Here is a 12,500-nt window from a genome sequence, read left to right on the forward strand (position 1 = left end):
GGTAGCTCAAGTTTACAACATATTATGTACAATGACCCAGAACTCTAACAAACTATGTAACGTTGGTAGATAGAGATAGACACTGTACAATATTTTAGTTTGGGTTCCCACATCTAAATTGGCCATTTATGTCAGCTAACTAGCATATCTGGCTATCTCAGCGAGCACGTTTCATTCACATGCAAGAATACACAAATTGCATCAGCTACCTTTTTTTCTTGAATAGCTTTGAGTATAAAGTCCCGCTCGCAGTTTGATAACGGTGTATCTCTCATGTTGGCTGTCTATGAATTGTATATTGCTATGCCGGTGTGTTTTTTTGTTAACATGTGTTCACGTTTCAACAATCGTCAACATTCATGAACTCTGCTCCGGAAGAGCAACATAGAAGTTATCACAATAAAAGTAATCAAAATGAGGTATATTTGCTCACTATTCTTCAAATTGTAGCAACCATCCACAATGTATTTCTAAAGTCATAATTATTTAAATAAAATAATAATTAAAATAATAATAAATGTTGGATGTTTATCCAATAACTTGCATTAATTGTCTACTTTTGGACAAATCTCTTTCTGCATGGATTTATCTCACAAGATAACGGGCACAAGCTAATTATTTCATAACATTTAAATTACAAATATCTAAACTGTTATGCATTGAGGGAGAGGGGGTGTACATAGAAAGATAGATCGAAAATGAGTTTGTTATTACAAGACAGAGCACTTTTATTTTGAAATGGTGACCCCAATGGCGTTCTCTGGTTCAGGCATGCGCAGTGAGCAGAAGTCTCTTCCCGTCATCGCTGTTCGAGGGTCTCCACGGTGATCCGTCCATCCCGCTCCTCCAGGCCTCAGTACCCGCGGTTTTACTCCAACTGGGTCGAACGCAGTGAAAATAAAGTTGTTTGAGGATATTGGCGTAGAAAACATCACAAAACTTGGAATATTATTTTTTTTCTCCCCGCCAACTGCACAAGGTTTGTTTTCTTAATATTTATCTAGTTAGCTACACTCATTCATTCTTCCCTGACAACTGCAACACAACATGTTGTTAGTTTAGCATAGCCATTAGCTGGCTACTTAGCTTTCTAACGTAGTGCATTTTTCTCAGACAGCCTGTTTTCTCAAAATGTGAATATGTTTACGTTTGACACGTTAGGCTTTATGAATACGACTGAAATGTCGCTGCATTTAGTAACCACATAGCTAGCTATTGATAACGCTCTGCTAGCCCGCTAATTCGCGCCACACGCGGACCGGGGTTGCAGGAGATAACGAGGGACGTCCGGTGAACTGTCGCGAAAAACGTTGGTTAACTGACGTTACCTAGTTTGTTATTTAGCTTGGCTTGTGCAGTAACGTTAGCTAATGCCAAATATTGCCGACATAACTTATATATATATCTGAAATAACTTGATTCCTATAAAAAAAGACGTGATAGAAATATGATGAAAGACATCTTGCGGATGTCTTGATAATGCGCGTAGCCTGACAGATTGTTCTAGTAATAGTAGTAGCTACAGTAGTCCTAGCTAACAATCCTGGCTCTGTGGAGTTTTGTGGACGCTTCTGGTCGGCAGCTGTAGGTTAATTTTGGTGCTCTCTCTCTCGGGGCATATGGGCATCCCCTAGGGAACTGTAGTTTGGCCTGAGGGACAGTGGCTCCTTGCGACCCCCCAGACGCTCCGTCAATCAGCTCGACGTTATGTTTACTCCGACCCCGAGGGACATTGATTTCGAAAATACTGTATCAAGCCATATTCAACATTTACTCAATTGTATCTGGCAATCTTATTGATTCAATATGATGAAATGCTTGTCGAGGTATAATCTGAAAAGTGTCCTGGTCGGTGACAGGACACTTTTTTTTTGCAAGTCATTGAAATACGGAAAACCATTTTTGCATGGATTCATGAGTAATTGTACTTCATGGTACACGTCTTTGAAACCGGATTTAGGGTGTCTTTTTTAAAATGCAGAAATATGTTTTCATTGGAAAAAGCAGAGCCATGTATAATCTTTCTCTGGCGAAAGCCATCAATTTCCTTGCATACAGCCAAATTGCAGTACAGTGACAAAACCTTAATTTGTTTTTAGAAAATATTTGTAGATGGAAAGAGTTTCTGGAAAAGTGCTTTTGAAATCAGAAGTGTATTATTAACCTTATTCCTGACCTCTTTCTTTGCTTTTCTCTTGGTCCTTCTTCCTCAAATCCTCCATTTCCACCCTTACTTCACACGCTCTCCATCCCCACTGTCACGTCACTCCCTCCTTCTCCCTCTCTTCAACCCCCCCACCCACTCCATTCCCCCCTCCTCTCACATTGTCCTCCCAACCCCTCACCTCTCCCATCTCCTTTCCACCCTCTTCATTCCCTTTCCCACTCTCTCCTCCCTTCCCCCTACGTCCATCTCCACTGTCACTCCCTCCTCCCTCTCATCAACCCCCCCACCCACTCCATTCCCCCCTCCTCTCACATTGTCTTCCCAACCTCTCCCATCTCCTTTCCCCCTTCTTCATTCCCTCTCCCTCCTCCCTTCCCCCTACCGTCCATCTCCACGTCTCTCTCCAGATGAAGCTGTGGTGGGGCTGGACGTGTGTGCTGCTCCTCTCCCTCCTGGCTCTCTCTGAGTCCCAGGCTGAAGCTCAGGGAGACCTAGACCTGGAGATGGAGGAAGCTATGGTGGAAGACATGGTAGAAGATAGGGAAGACTCAGCAGAGATAGAGGGAGAGGCGGAGATGGAAGGGGAGGCGGAAGAGGAGAAGGGAACCGATGCCAACGTCTCCTTCCAGGTCAGTAAAGGGTCAAAGGTCACCCAATAGGAAGTAGGATGAACTGGGTGGGGACATTTGATATGGCACCCTTCTCCCTATGTAGTGTACCAGGTGTGTGGGGCCTGGTCAGACGTCGTGCAATCTCTTGGAAATAAGGAGCCATTTTGGATGCATGCCTGGTGTGTGTTTTTACGCCCTCCAAGTGTCTCTCTACCCTTTTGAGTTTGAAACCCTCATCATTTGCCTATTCTTTTTGTGTTCCCTTAGCAAGCTAAAATCTAACTACAACCTCACTGTCATAACCCCAATTTTAGCCGGGGCCTTCAGGAAATCATGTCAGTACATGTGTACTAGGCCGAGTCCCGATTCTCCACGGTTCTGGGTTTTATAACGATGATGGAAAATCCCCCAGACATCTTATTTAAATCCATGACGGGTAGTGTGCAAGTGTACACTTCTGGAAAAAGGGTGAAGAATCTGGAGCCCTACATTATATATCCCTCAGTTTGTGTTCCATTTCACACACAAAGTAATCCCTCCGCCCCATTGGCTGAAACACACAGGTCACCTACAAGACTCCTGTTCCCATCGGAGAGGTGTACTTCTCAGAGACCTTTGATGACGGCTCACTGGACAGGTGGCAGGTGTCAAAGACGATGAAGGAAGACGCAGACGATGAAATTGCTAAATACGATGGTGAGAAACAGACCACCCCCACTCTACACTCTCCACTTGTGTGTGTTTTATGGACACACACACGTGTCTTTTGCCAGTGTGTCAGTGAGAGACGACCCTGTTACTTCTACAATTTGACCCATCTCTCCTCTCCTGACCCCTCTCTCCTCTCCTGACCCCTCTCCCCCTCCTGACCCCTCTCTCCTCTCCTGACCCCTCTCCCCCTCCTGACCCCTCTCCCCCTCCTGACCCCTCTCCCCTCCTGACCCCTCTCTCCCCTCCTGACCCCTCTCTCCCCTCCTGACTCCTCTCCCCCCTCCTGACCCCTCTCCCCCTCCTGACCCCTCTCCCCCTCCTGACCCCTCTCCCCCTCCTGACCCCTCTCCCCTCCTGACCCCTCTCTCCCCTCCTGACCCCTCTCTCCTCTCCTGACTCCTCTCTCCCCTCCTGACCCCTCTCTCCCCTCCTGACCCCTCTCCCCCTCCTGACCCCTCTCCCCCTCCTGACCCCCTCCCCCTCCTGACCCCTCTCCCCTCCTGACCCCTCTCCCCCTCCTGACCCCTCTCCCCTCCTGACCCCTCTCTCCCCTCCTGACCCCTCTCTCCTCTCCTGACTCCTCTCTCCCCTCCTGACCCCTCTCTCCCCTCCTGACCCCTCTCTCCCCTCCTGACCCCTCTCCCCCCTCCTGACCCCTCTCCCCCTCCTGACCCCCTCTCCTCTCCTGACTCCTCTCTCCCCTCCTGACCCCCTCTCTCTCCCCTCCTGACCCCTCTCCCCCTCCTGACCCCTCTCCCCCTCCTGACCCCTCTCCCCCTCCTGACCCCTCTCCCCCTCCTGACCCCTCTCCCCTCCTGACCCCTCTCCCCCTCCTGACCCCTCTCCCCCCCCTGACCCCTCTCTCCCCTCCTGACCCCCTCTCTCCTCTCCTGACTCCTCTCTCCCCTCCTGACCCCTCTCTCCCCTCCTGACCCCTCTCCCCCTCCTGACCCCTCTCCCCCTCCTGACCCCTCTCCCCCTCCTGACCCCTCTCTCCTCTCCTGACTCCTCTCTCCCCTCCTGACCCCTCTCTCCCCTCCTGACCCCTCTCCCCCTCCTGACCCCTCTCCCCCTCCTGACCCCTCTCCCCCTCCTGACCCCTCCCCCTCCTGACCCCTCTCCCCCTCCTGACCCCCTCTCCCCTCCTGACCCCTCTCTCCCCTCCTGACCCCCTCTCTCCTCTCCTGACTCCTCTCTCCCCTCCTGACCCCCTCTCTCCCCTCCTGACCCCTCTCCCCCTCCTGACCCCTCTCTCCCCTCTCTCCCCTCCTGACCCCTCTCTCCCCTCCTGACTCCTCTCCCCCTCCTGACCCCTCTCCCCCTCCTGACCCCTCTCCCCCTCCCTGACCCCCTCTCCCCCTCCTGACCCCTCTCTCCTCTCCTGACCCCTCTCTCCTCTCCTGACCCCTCTCTCCTCTCCTGACCCCTCTCTCCCCTCCTGACTCCTCTCTCCCCTCCTGACCCCTCTCCCCCTCCTGACCCCTCTCCCCCTCCTGACCCCTCTCCCCCTCCTGACCCCTCTCCCCCTCCTGACCCCTCTCCCCCTCCCTGACCCCTCTCCCCCTCCTGACCCCTCTCCCCCTCCTGACCCCTCTCTCCCCTCTCTCCCCTCCTGACCCCTCTCTCCCCTCCTGACCCCTCTCCCCCTCCTGACCCCTCTCCCCCTCCTGACCCCTCTCCCCCTCCTGACCCCTCTCCCCCTCCTGACCCCTCTCTCCTCTCCTGACCCCTCTCTCCCTCCTGACCCCTCTCTCCTCTCCTGACCCCTCTCTCCCCTCCTGACTCCTCTCTCCCCTCCTGACCCCTCTCTCCCCTCCTGACCCCTCTCCCCCTCCTGACCCCTCTCCCCCCTCCCTGACCCCTCTCCCCCTCCTGACCCCTCTCCCCTCCTGACCCCTCTCCCCCTCCTGACCCCTCTCCCCCTCCTGACCCCTCTCTCCCCCTCCTGACCCCTCTCTCCCCTCCTGACCCCTCTCTCCTCTCCTGACCCCCTCTCCCCCTCCTGACCCCTCTCTCCCCTCCTGACCCCTCTCTCCTCTCCTGACCCCCCTCTCCCCCTCCTGACCCCTCTCCCCCTCCTGACCCCTCTCTCCCCTCCTGACCCCTCTCTCCCCTCCTGACCCCCTCTCCCCCTCCTGACCCCTCTCTCCCCTCCTGACCCCTCTCTCCCCTCCTGACCCCTCTCTCCCCTCCTGACCCCTCTCTCCCCTCCTGACCCCCTCCCCCTCCTGACCCCTCTCTCCCCCTCCCTGACCCCCTCTCCCCCTCCTGACCCCTCTCCCCCTCCTGACCCCTCTCTCCCCTCCTGACCCCTCTCTCCCCTCCTGACCCCTCTCCCCCCTCCTGACCCCTCCCCCTCCTGACCCCCTCTCCCCCCCTGACCCCTCTCCCCCTCCTGACCCCTCTCCCCCTCCCTGACCCCTCTCTCCCCTCCTGACCCCTCTCCCCCTCCTGACCTCTCCCCCTCCTGACCCCCTCTCTCCCCTCCTGACCCCTCTCCCCCTCCTGACCCCTCTCTCCCCTCCTGACCCCCTCTCCCCTCCTGACCCCTCTCCCCCTCCTGACCCCTCTCCCCCTCCTGACCCCCTCTCCCCTCCTGACCCCTCTCCCCCTCCTGACCCCTCTCTCCCCTCCTGACCCCCTCTCCCCTCCCCTCTCCCCCTCCTGACCCCTCTCCCCCTCCCTGACCCCTCTCTCCCCTCCTGACCCCTCTCTCCCCTCCTGACCCCTCTCCCCTCCTGACCCCTCTCTCCCCTCCTGACCCCTCTCTCCCCTCCTGACCCCTCTCCCCCTCCTGACCCCTCTCCCCCTCCTGACCCCTCTCTCCCCTCCTGACCCCTCTCTCCCCTCCTGACCCCTCTCCCCCTCCTGACCCCTCTCTCCCCTCCTGACCCCTCTCTCCCCTCCTGACCCCTCTCTCCCCTCCTGACCCCTCTCTCCCCCTCCCTGACCCCTCTCCCCCTCCTGACCCCCTCTCCCCTCCTGACCCCTCTCCCCCTCCTGACCCCTCTCCCCTCCTGACCCCTCTCTCCCCCCCCTCCTGACCCCTCTCTCCCCTCCTGACCCTCTCTCCCCCTCCTGACCCCTCTCCCCCTCCTGACCCCTCTCTCCCCCCTCCTGACCCCTCTCCCCCTCCTGACCCCTCTCCCCCTCCTGACCCCTCTCTCCCCCTCCTGACCCCCTCTCCCCTCCTGACCTCTCCCCCTCCTGACCCCTCTCCCCCTCCTGACCCCTCTCTCCCCCTCCTGACCCCTCTCTCCCCTCCTGACCCCCTCTCCCCTCCTGACCCCTCTCCTGACCCCCCTCCCTCCTGACCCCTCTCTCCCCTCCTGACCCCTCTCTCCCTCCTGACCCCTCTCTCCCCTCCTGACCCCTCTCTCCCCTCCTGACCCCTCTCTCCCCTCCTGACCCCTCTCTCCCCTCCTGACCCCTCTCCCCCTCCTGACCCCTCTCTCCCCTCCTGACCCCTCTCTCCCCTCCTGACCCCCTCTCTCCCCTCCTGACCCCTCTCCCCCTCCTGACCCCTCTCTCCCCTCCTGACCCCTCTCTCCCCTCCTGACCCCTCTCTCCCCTCCTGCCCCTCTCCCCCCTCCTGACCCCTCTCCCCCTCCTGACCCCTCTCTCCCCTCCTGACCCCTCTCTCCCCTCCTGACCCCTCTCCCCCCTCCTGACCCCTCTCTCCCCTCCTGACCCCTCTCTCCCCTCCTGACCCCTCTCCCCCCTCCTGACCCCTCTCTCCCCTCCTGACCCCTCTCTCCCCTCCTGACCCCTCTCCCCCTCCTGACCCCCTCTCCCCTCCTGACCCCTCTCTCCCCTCCTGACCTCTCCCCCTCCCTGACCCCTCCCCCTCCCTGACCCCTCTCTCCCCTCCTGACCCCTCTCTCCCCCTCCTGACCCCTCTCCTCTCCTGACCCCCTCTCCCCCTCCTGACCCTCTCCCTCTCCTGACCCCCTCTCCCCCTCCTGACCCCTCTCCCCCTCCTGACCCCTCTCCCCCTCCTGACCCCTCTCTCCCCTCCCTGACCCCTCTCCCCTCCTGACCCCCTCTCCCCCTCCTGACCCCTCTCCCCCCTCCCTGACCCCTCCCCCTCCTGACCCCTCTCCCCTCCTGACCCCTCTCCCCCCTCCTGACCCCTCTCTCCCTCTCCTGACCCCTCTCTCCCCTCCTGACCCCTCTCTCCCCTCCTGACCCCCTCTCCCCCTCCTGACCCCTCTCTCCCCTCCTGACCCCTCTCTCCCCTCCTGACCCCTCTCCCCCTCCTGACCCCCTCTCCCCTCCTGACCCCTCTCCCCCTCCTGACCCCCTCTCCCCTCCTGACCCCTCTCCCCCTCCTGACCCCTCTCTCCCCTCCTGACCCCTCTCTCCCCTCCTGACCCCCTCTCCCCCTCCTGACCCCTCTCCCCCCTCCTGACCCCTCTCCCCCTCCTGACCCCTCTCCCCCTCCTGACCCCTCTCCCCCTCCTGACCCCTCTCTCCCTCCTGACCCCTCTCCCCCTCCTGACCCCTCTCTCCCCTCCTGACCCCTCTCCCCCTCCTGACCCCTCTCTCCCCTCCTGACCCCTCTCTCCCCTCCCTGACCCCTCTCTCCCTCCTGACCCCTCTCCCCCTCCTGACCCCCTCTCTCCTCTCCTGACCCCTCTCCCCCTCCTGACCCCTCTCTCCCCTCCTGACCCCTCTCCCCCTCCCTGACCCCCTCTCCCCTCCTGACCCCTCTCTCCCCTCCTGACCCCTCTCTCCCCTCCTGACCCCTCTCTCCCCTCCTGACCCCTCTCTCCCCTCCTGACCCCTCTCTCCCCTCCTGACCCCTCTCCCCCTCCTGACCCTCTCTCCCCTCCTGACCCCCCCTCCTGACCCCTCTCTCCCCTCCTGACCCCTCTCCCCCCTCCTGACCCCTCTCCCCCTCCTGACCCCTCTCTCCCCCTCCTGACCCCTCTCCCCCTCCTGACCCCCTCTCCCCCTCCTGACCCCTCTCTCCCCTCCTGACCCCTCTCTCCCCTCCTGACCCCTCTCCCCCTCCTGACCCCTCTCCCCCTCCTGACCCCTCTCCCCCCCCCTCCTGACCCCTCTCTCCCCTCCTGACCCCTCTCTCCCCTCCTGACCCCTCTCTCCCCTCCTGACCCCTCTCTCCCCTCCTGACCCCCTCTCCCCTCCTGACCCCTCTCCCCCTCCTGACCCCTCTCCCCCCTCCTGACCCCTCTCCCCCTCCTGACCCCCTCTCTCCCCTCCTGACCCCTCTCCCCCTCCCCCCCTCTCCCCCCTCCTGACCCCCCCTCTCTCCCCCTCCTGACCCCTCTCCCCCTCCTGACCCCTCTCTCCCCTCCTGACCCCTCTCTCCCCTCCTGACCCCTCTCTCCCCTCCTGACCCCTCTCTCCCCCTCCTGACCCCTCTCTCCCCCTCCTGACCCCTCTCTCCCCTCCTGACCCCTCTCCCCCTCCTGACCCCTCTCTCCCCTCCTGACCCCCTCTCCCCTCCTGACCCCTCTCTCCTCCTGACCCCTCTCTCCCCTCCTGACCCCTCTCTCCCCTCCTGACCCCTCTCCCCCTCCTGACCCCTCTCCCCCTCCTGACCCCTCTCTCCCCTCCTCTCCCCCTCCTGACCCCTCTCTCCTCTCCAGGTAAGTGGTCTGTGGAGCAGCTGAAGGAGAATAAAGTACCAGGAGACATGGGTCTGGTTCTGAAGTCCCGGGCCAAACATCACGCCATCGCCTCCCTGTTGGACAGACCCTTCCTCTTCCGGGACGACGCCCTAGTCGTACAGTGAGTTTGACCTTTAACCCTTTTTTTGTTTTGTGTCTAAAAGTGCATTTTTAAAATGAGCCTTTTGAGTAAACTTGAGGCTAATTCACGTGAACCGCTGAACGTTTAGAGGAACCTGTGTGCGTTTACCTTTAGGTATGAGGTGAACTTCCAGGATGGTATTGACTGTGGTGGAGCCTACATCAAACTGCTGTCAGACGACGATGGCCTGGATCTGGTACGTTGGTGTTGTTACTATAATCTGATCTATGATGTTGGTTAGTCTAGTCCCAGATCTGTTGCTGTTGTTACTATAATCTGATCTATGATGTTGGTTAGTCTAGTCCCAGATCTGTTGGTGTTGTTACTATAATCTGATCTATGATGTTGGATAGTCCCAGATCTGTTGGTGTTGTTACTATAATCTGATCTATGATGTTGGTTAGTCTAGTCCCAGATCTGTTGGTGTTGTTACTATAATCTGATCTATGTTGTTGGTTAGTCTAGTCCCAGATCTGTTGGTGTTGTTACTATAATCTGATCTATGATGTTGGTTAGTCTAGTCCCAGATCTGTTGGTGTTGTTACTATAATCTGATCTGTGATGTTGGTTAGTCTAGTCCCAGATCTGTTGGTGTTACTATAATCTGATCTATGATGTTGGTTAGTCTAGTCCCAGATCTGTTGGTGTTGTTACTATAATCTGATCTATGATGTTGGTTAGTCTAGTCCCAGATCTGTTGGTGTTGTTACTATAATCTGATCTGTGATGTTGGTTAGTCTAGTCCCAGATCTGTTGGTGTTGTTACTATAATCTGATCTATGATGTTGGTTAGTCTAGTCCCAGATCTGTTGGTGTTGTTACTATAATCTGATCTGTGATGTTGGTTAGTCTAGTCCCAGATCTGTTGGTGTTGTTACTATAATCTGATCTATGGTGTTGGTTAGTCTCAGATCTGTTGGTGTTGTTACTATAATCTGATCTATGATGTTGGTTAGTCTAGTCCCAGATCTGTTGGTGTTGTTACTATAATCTGATCTATGATGTTGGTTAGTCTAGTCCCAGATCTGTTGGTGTTGTTACTATAATCTGATCTATGATGTTGGTTAGTCTAGTCCCAGATCTGTTGGTGTTGTTACTATAATCTGATCTGTGATGTTGGTTAGTCTAGTCCCAGATCTGTTGGTGTTGTTACTATAATCTGATCTATGGTGTTGGTTAGTCTAGTCCCAGATCTGTTGGTGTTGTTACTATAATCTGATCTGTGATGTTGGTTAGTCTAGTCCCAGATCTGTTGGTGTTGTTACTATAATCTGATCTATGATGTTGGTTAGTCCCAGATCTGTTGGTGTTGTTACTATAATCTGATCTATGATGTTGGTTAGTCCCAGATCTGTTGGTGTTGTTACTATAATCTGATCTGTGATGTTGGTTAGTCCCAGATCTGTTGGTGTTGTTACTATAATCTGATCTATGATGTTGGTTAGTCTAGTCCCAGATCTGTTGGTGTTGTTACTATAATCTGATCTATGATGTTGGTTAGTCTAGTCCCAGATCTGTTGGTGTTGTTACTATAATCTGATCTGTGATGTTGGTTAGTCTAGTCCCAGATCTGTTGGTGTTGTTACTATAATCTGATCTATGATGTTGGTTAGTCTAGTCCCAGATCTGTTTGTGTTGTTACTATAATCTGATCTGTGATGTTGGTTAGTCTAGTCCCAGATCTGTTGGTGTTGTTACTATAATCTGATCTATGGTGTTGGTTAGTCTCAGATCTGTTGGTGTTGTTACTATAATCTGATCTATGATGTTGGTTAGTCTAGTCCCAGATCTGTTGGTGTTGTTACTATAATCTGATCTATGATGTTGGTTAGTCTAGTCCCAGATCTGTTGGTGTTGTTACTATAATCTGATCTATGATGTTGGTTAGTCTAGTCCCAGACCTGTTGGTGTTGTTACTATAATCTGATCTATGATGTTGGTTAGTCCCAGATCTGTTGGTGTTGTTACTATAATCTGATCTATGATGTTGGTTAGTCTAGTCCCAGATCTGTTGGTGTTGTTACTATAATCTGATCTATGTTGTTGGTTAGTCCCAGATCTGTTGGTGTTGTTACTATAATCTGATCTATGATGTTGGTTAGTCTAGTCCCAGATCTGTTGGTGTTGTTACTATAATCTGATCTATGATGTTGGTTAGTCTAGTCCCAGATCTGTTGGTGCTTGACCTTTGACCTGGCTCCCACTTCTAAAGTTAACTCTCTATTTATATGCCTCCGTAATGCTGTACTTGGCTGGTCGACCCACCCAAGGATTTCAATGTCAGAAAAGTCCCCTGGTTTCACCATGACTTCCAGCTGTAACATGTCCTCGTATCGTCTCTGTATCGCTGACTGTAAAACCCTGTACCGTACTGTTGTGCTGTTCTAGGATCAGTTGAATGACCGTACCTCCTACACCATCATGTTTGGGCCTGATAAGTGTGTAACCCTTACTGTTGTGCTGTTCTAGGATCAGTTTAATGACCGTACCTCCTACACCATCATGTTTGGTCCTGATAAGTGTGTAACCCTTACTGTTGTGCTGTTCTAGGATCAGTTTAATGACCGTACCTCCTACACCATCATGTTTGGGCCTGATAAGTGTGTAACCCTTACTGTTGTGCTGTTCTAGGATCAGTTTAATGACCGTACCTCCTACACCATCATGTTTGGGCCTGATAAGTGTGTAACCCTTACTGTTGTGCTGTTCTAGGATCAGTTTAATGACCGTACCTCCTACACCATCATGTTTGGGCCTGATAAGTGTGGAGAGGACTACAAGCTGCACTTCATCTTCCGCCACCATCAGGAGCCCTCTGAACAAAGACCTGGAGGAGAAACACGCCAAGAGGCCCGACGTCGACCTGAAGAAGTTCTACACCGACAAGAAGACTCATCTCTACACACTGGGTAGGGGGGGGAGAAGATGGAGGAGCGGGGGGTGAGGGGAGGAGGGGGGGAGGGGGAGATGGGGGGAGTGGGGGGAGAGGAGGGGAGGGAGTGGGGGGGGAGAGGAGGGGGTGGGGGGGGAGAGAGGAGGGGGTGGGGGAGAGAGTGGGGGAGATGAGGAGGAGGGGGGGGGGGGAGAAGATGGAGTGGGGGGAGAGGGAGAGAGAGGGAGTGGGGGGGGGGAGGGAGAGAAGGGAGTGGGGTGGAGGGAGAGAGGGAGGAGGGGGTGGAGGGAAGGGGAGAGAGAGAGGAGGGGGTGGGGGTGGAGGGAAGGGGGGTGGGGGG

The 12,500-nt window shown here is 55.6% G+C and overlaps 2 protein-coding genes across 2 annotated transcripts in view; one reads left to right on the top strand and one right to left on the bottom strand.

Annotated features, from left to right (window-relative positions):
• Window positions 1–375, bottom strand: part of exosc9 (exosome component 9) — a 12,993-nt gene extending 12,618 nt beyond the window's left edge. Inside the window, exon 1 of the mRNA XM_064963727.1 lies at window positions 210–375. Coding sequence (XP_064819799.1) covers window positions 210–275 — 66 coding nt within the window. The 5' untranslated portion in view covers window positions 276–375. The remainder of the gene's footprint in view (window positions 1–209) is intronic.
• A 420-nt stretch (window positions 376–795) lies between these two features.
• Window positions 796–12,500, top strand: part of LOC135537598 (calnexin-like) — a 31,593-nt gene continuing 19,888 nt past the window's right edge. Inside the window, 7 exon segments of the mRNA XM_064963728.1 lie at window positions 796–979; window positions 2,575–2,796; window positions 3,342–3,474; window positions 9,105–9,246; window positions 9,382–9,463; window positions 11,980–12,069; window positions 12,071–12,176. Of these exon segments, the coding sequence (XP_064819800.1) occupies window positions 2,575–2,796; window positions 3,342–3,474; window positions 9,105–9,246; window positions 9,382–9,463; window positions 11,980–12,069; window positions 12,071–12,176 (775 nt within the window). The 5' untranslated portion in view covers window positions 796–979.

Source organism: Oncorhynchus masou, unplaced genomic scaffold (assembly GCF_036934945.1).
Source record: "Oncorhynchus masou masou isolate Uvic2021 unplaced genomic scaffold, UVic_Omas_1.1 unplaced_scaffold_823, whole genome shotgun sequence".
Classification (NCBI taxonomy): Eukaryota; Metazoa; Chordata; class Actinopteri; order Salmoniformes; family Salmonidae; genus Oncorhynchus; species Oncorhynchus masou.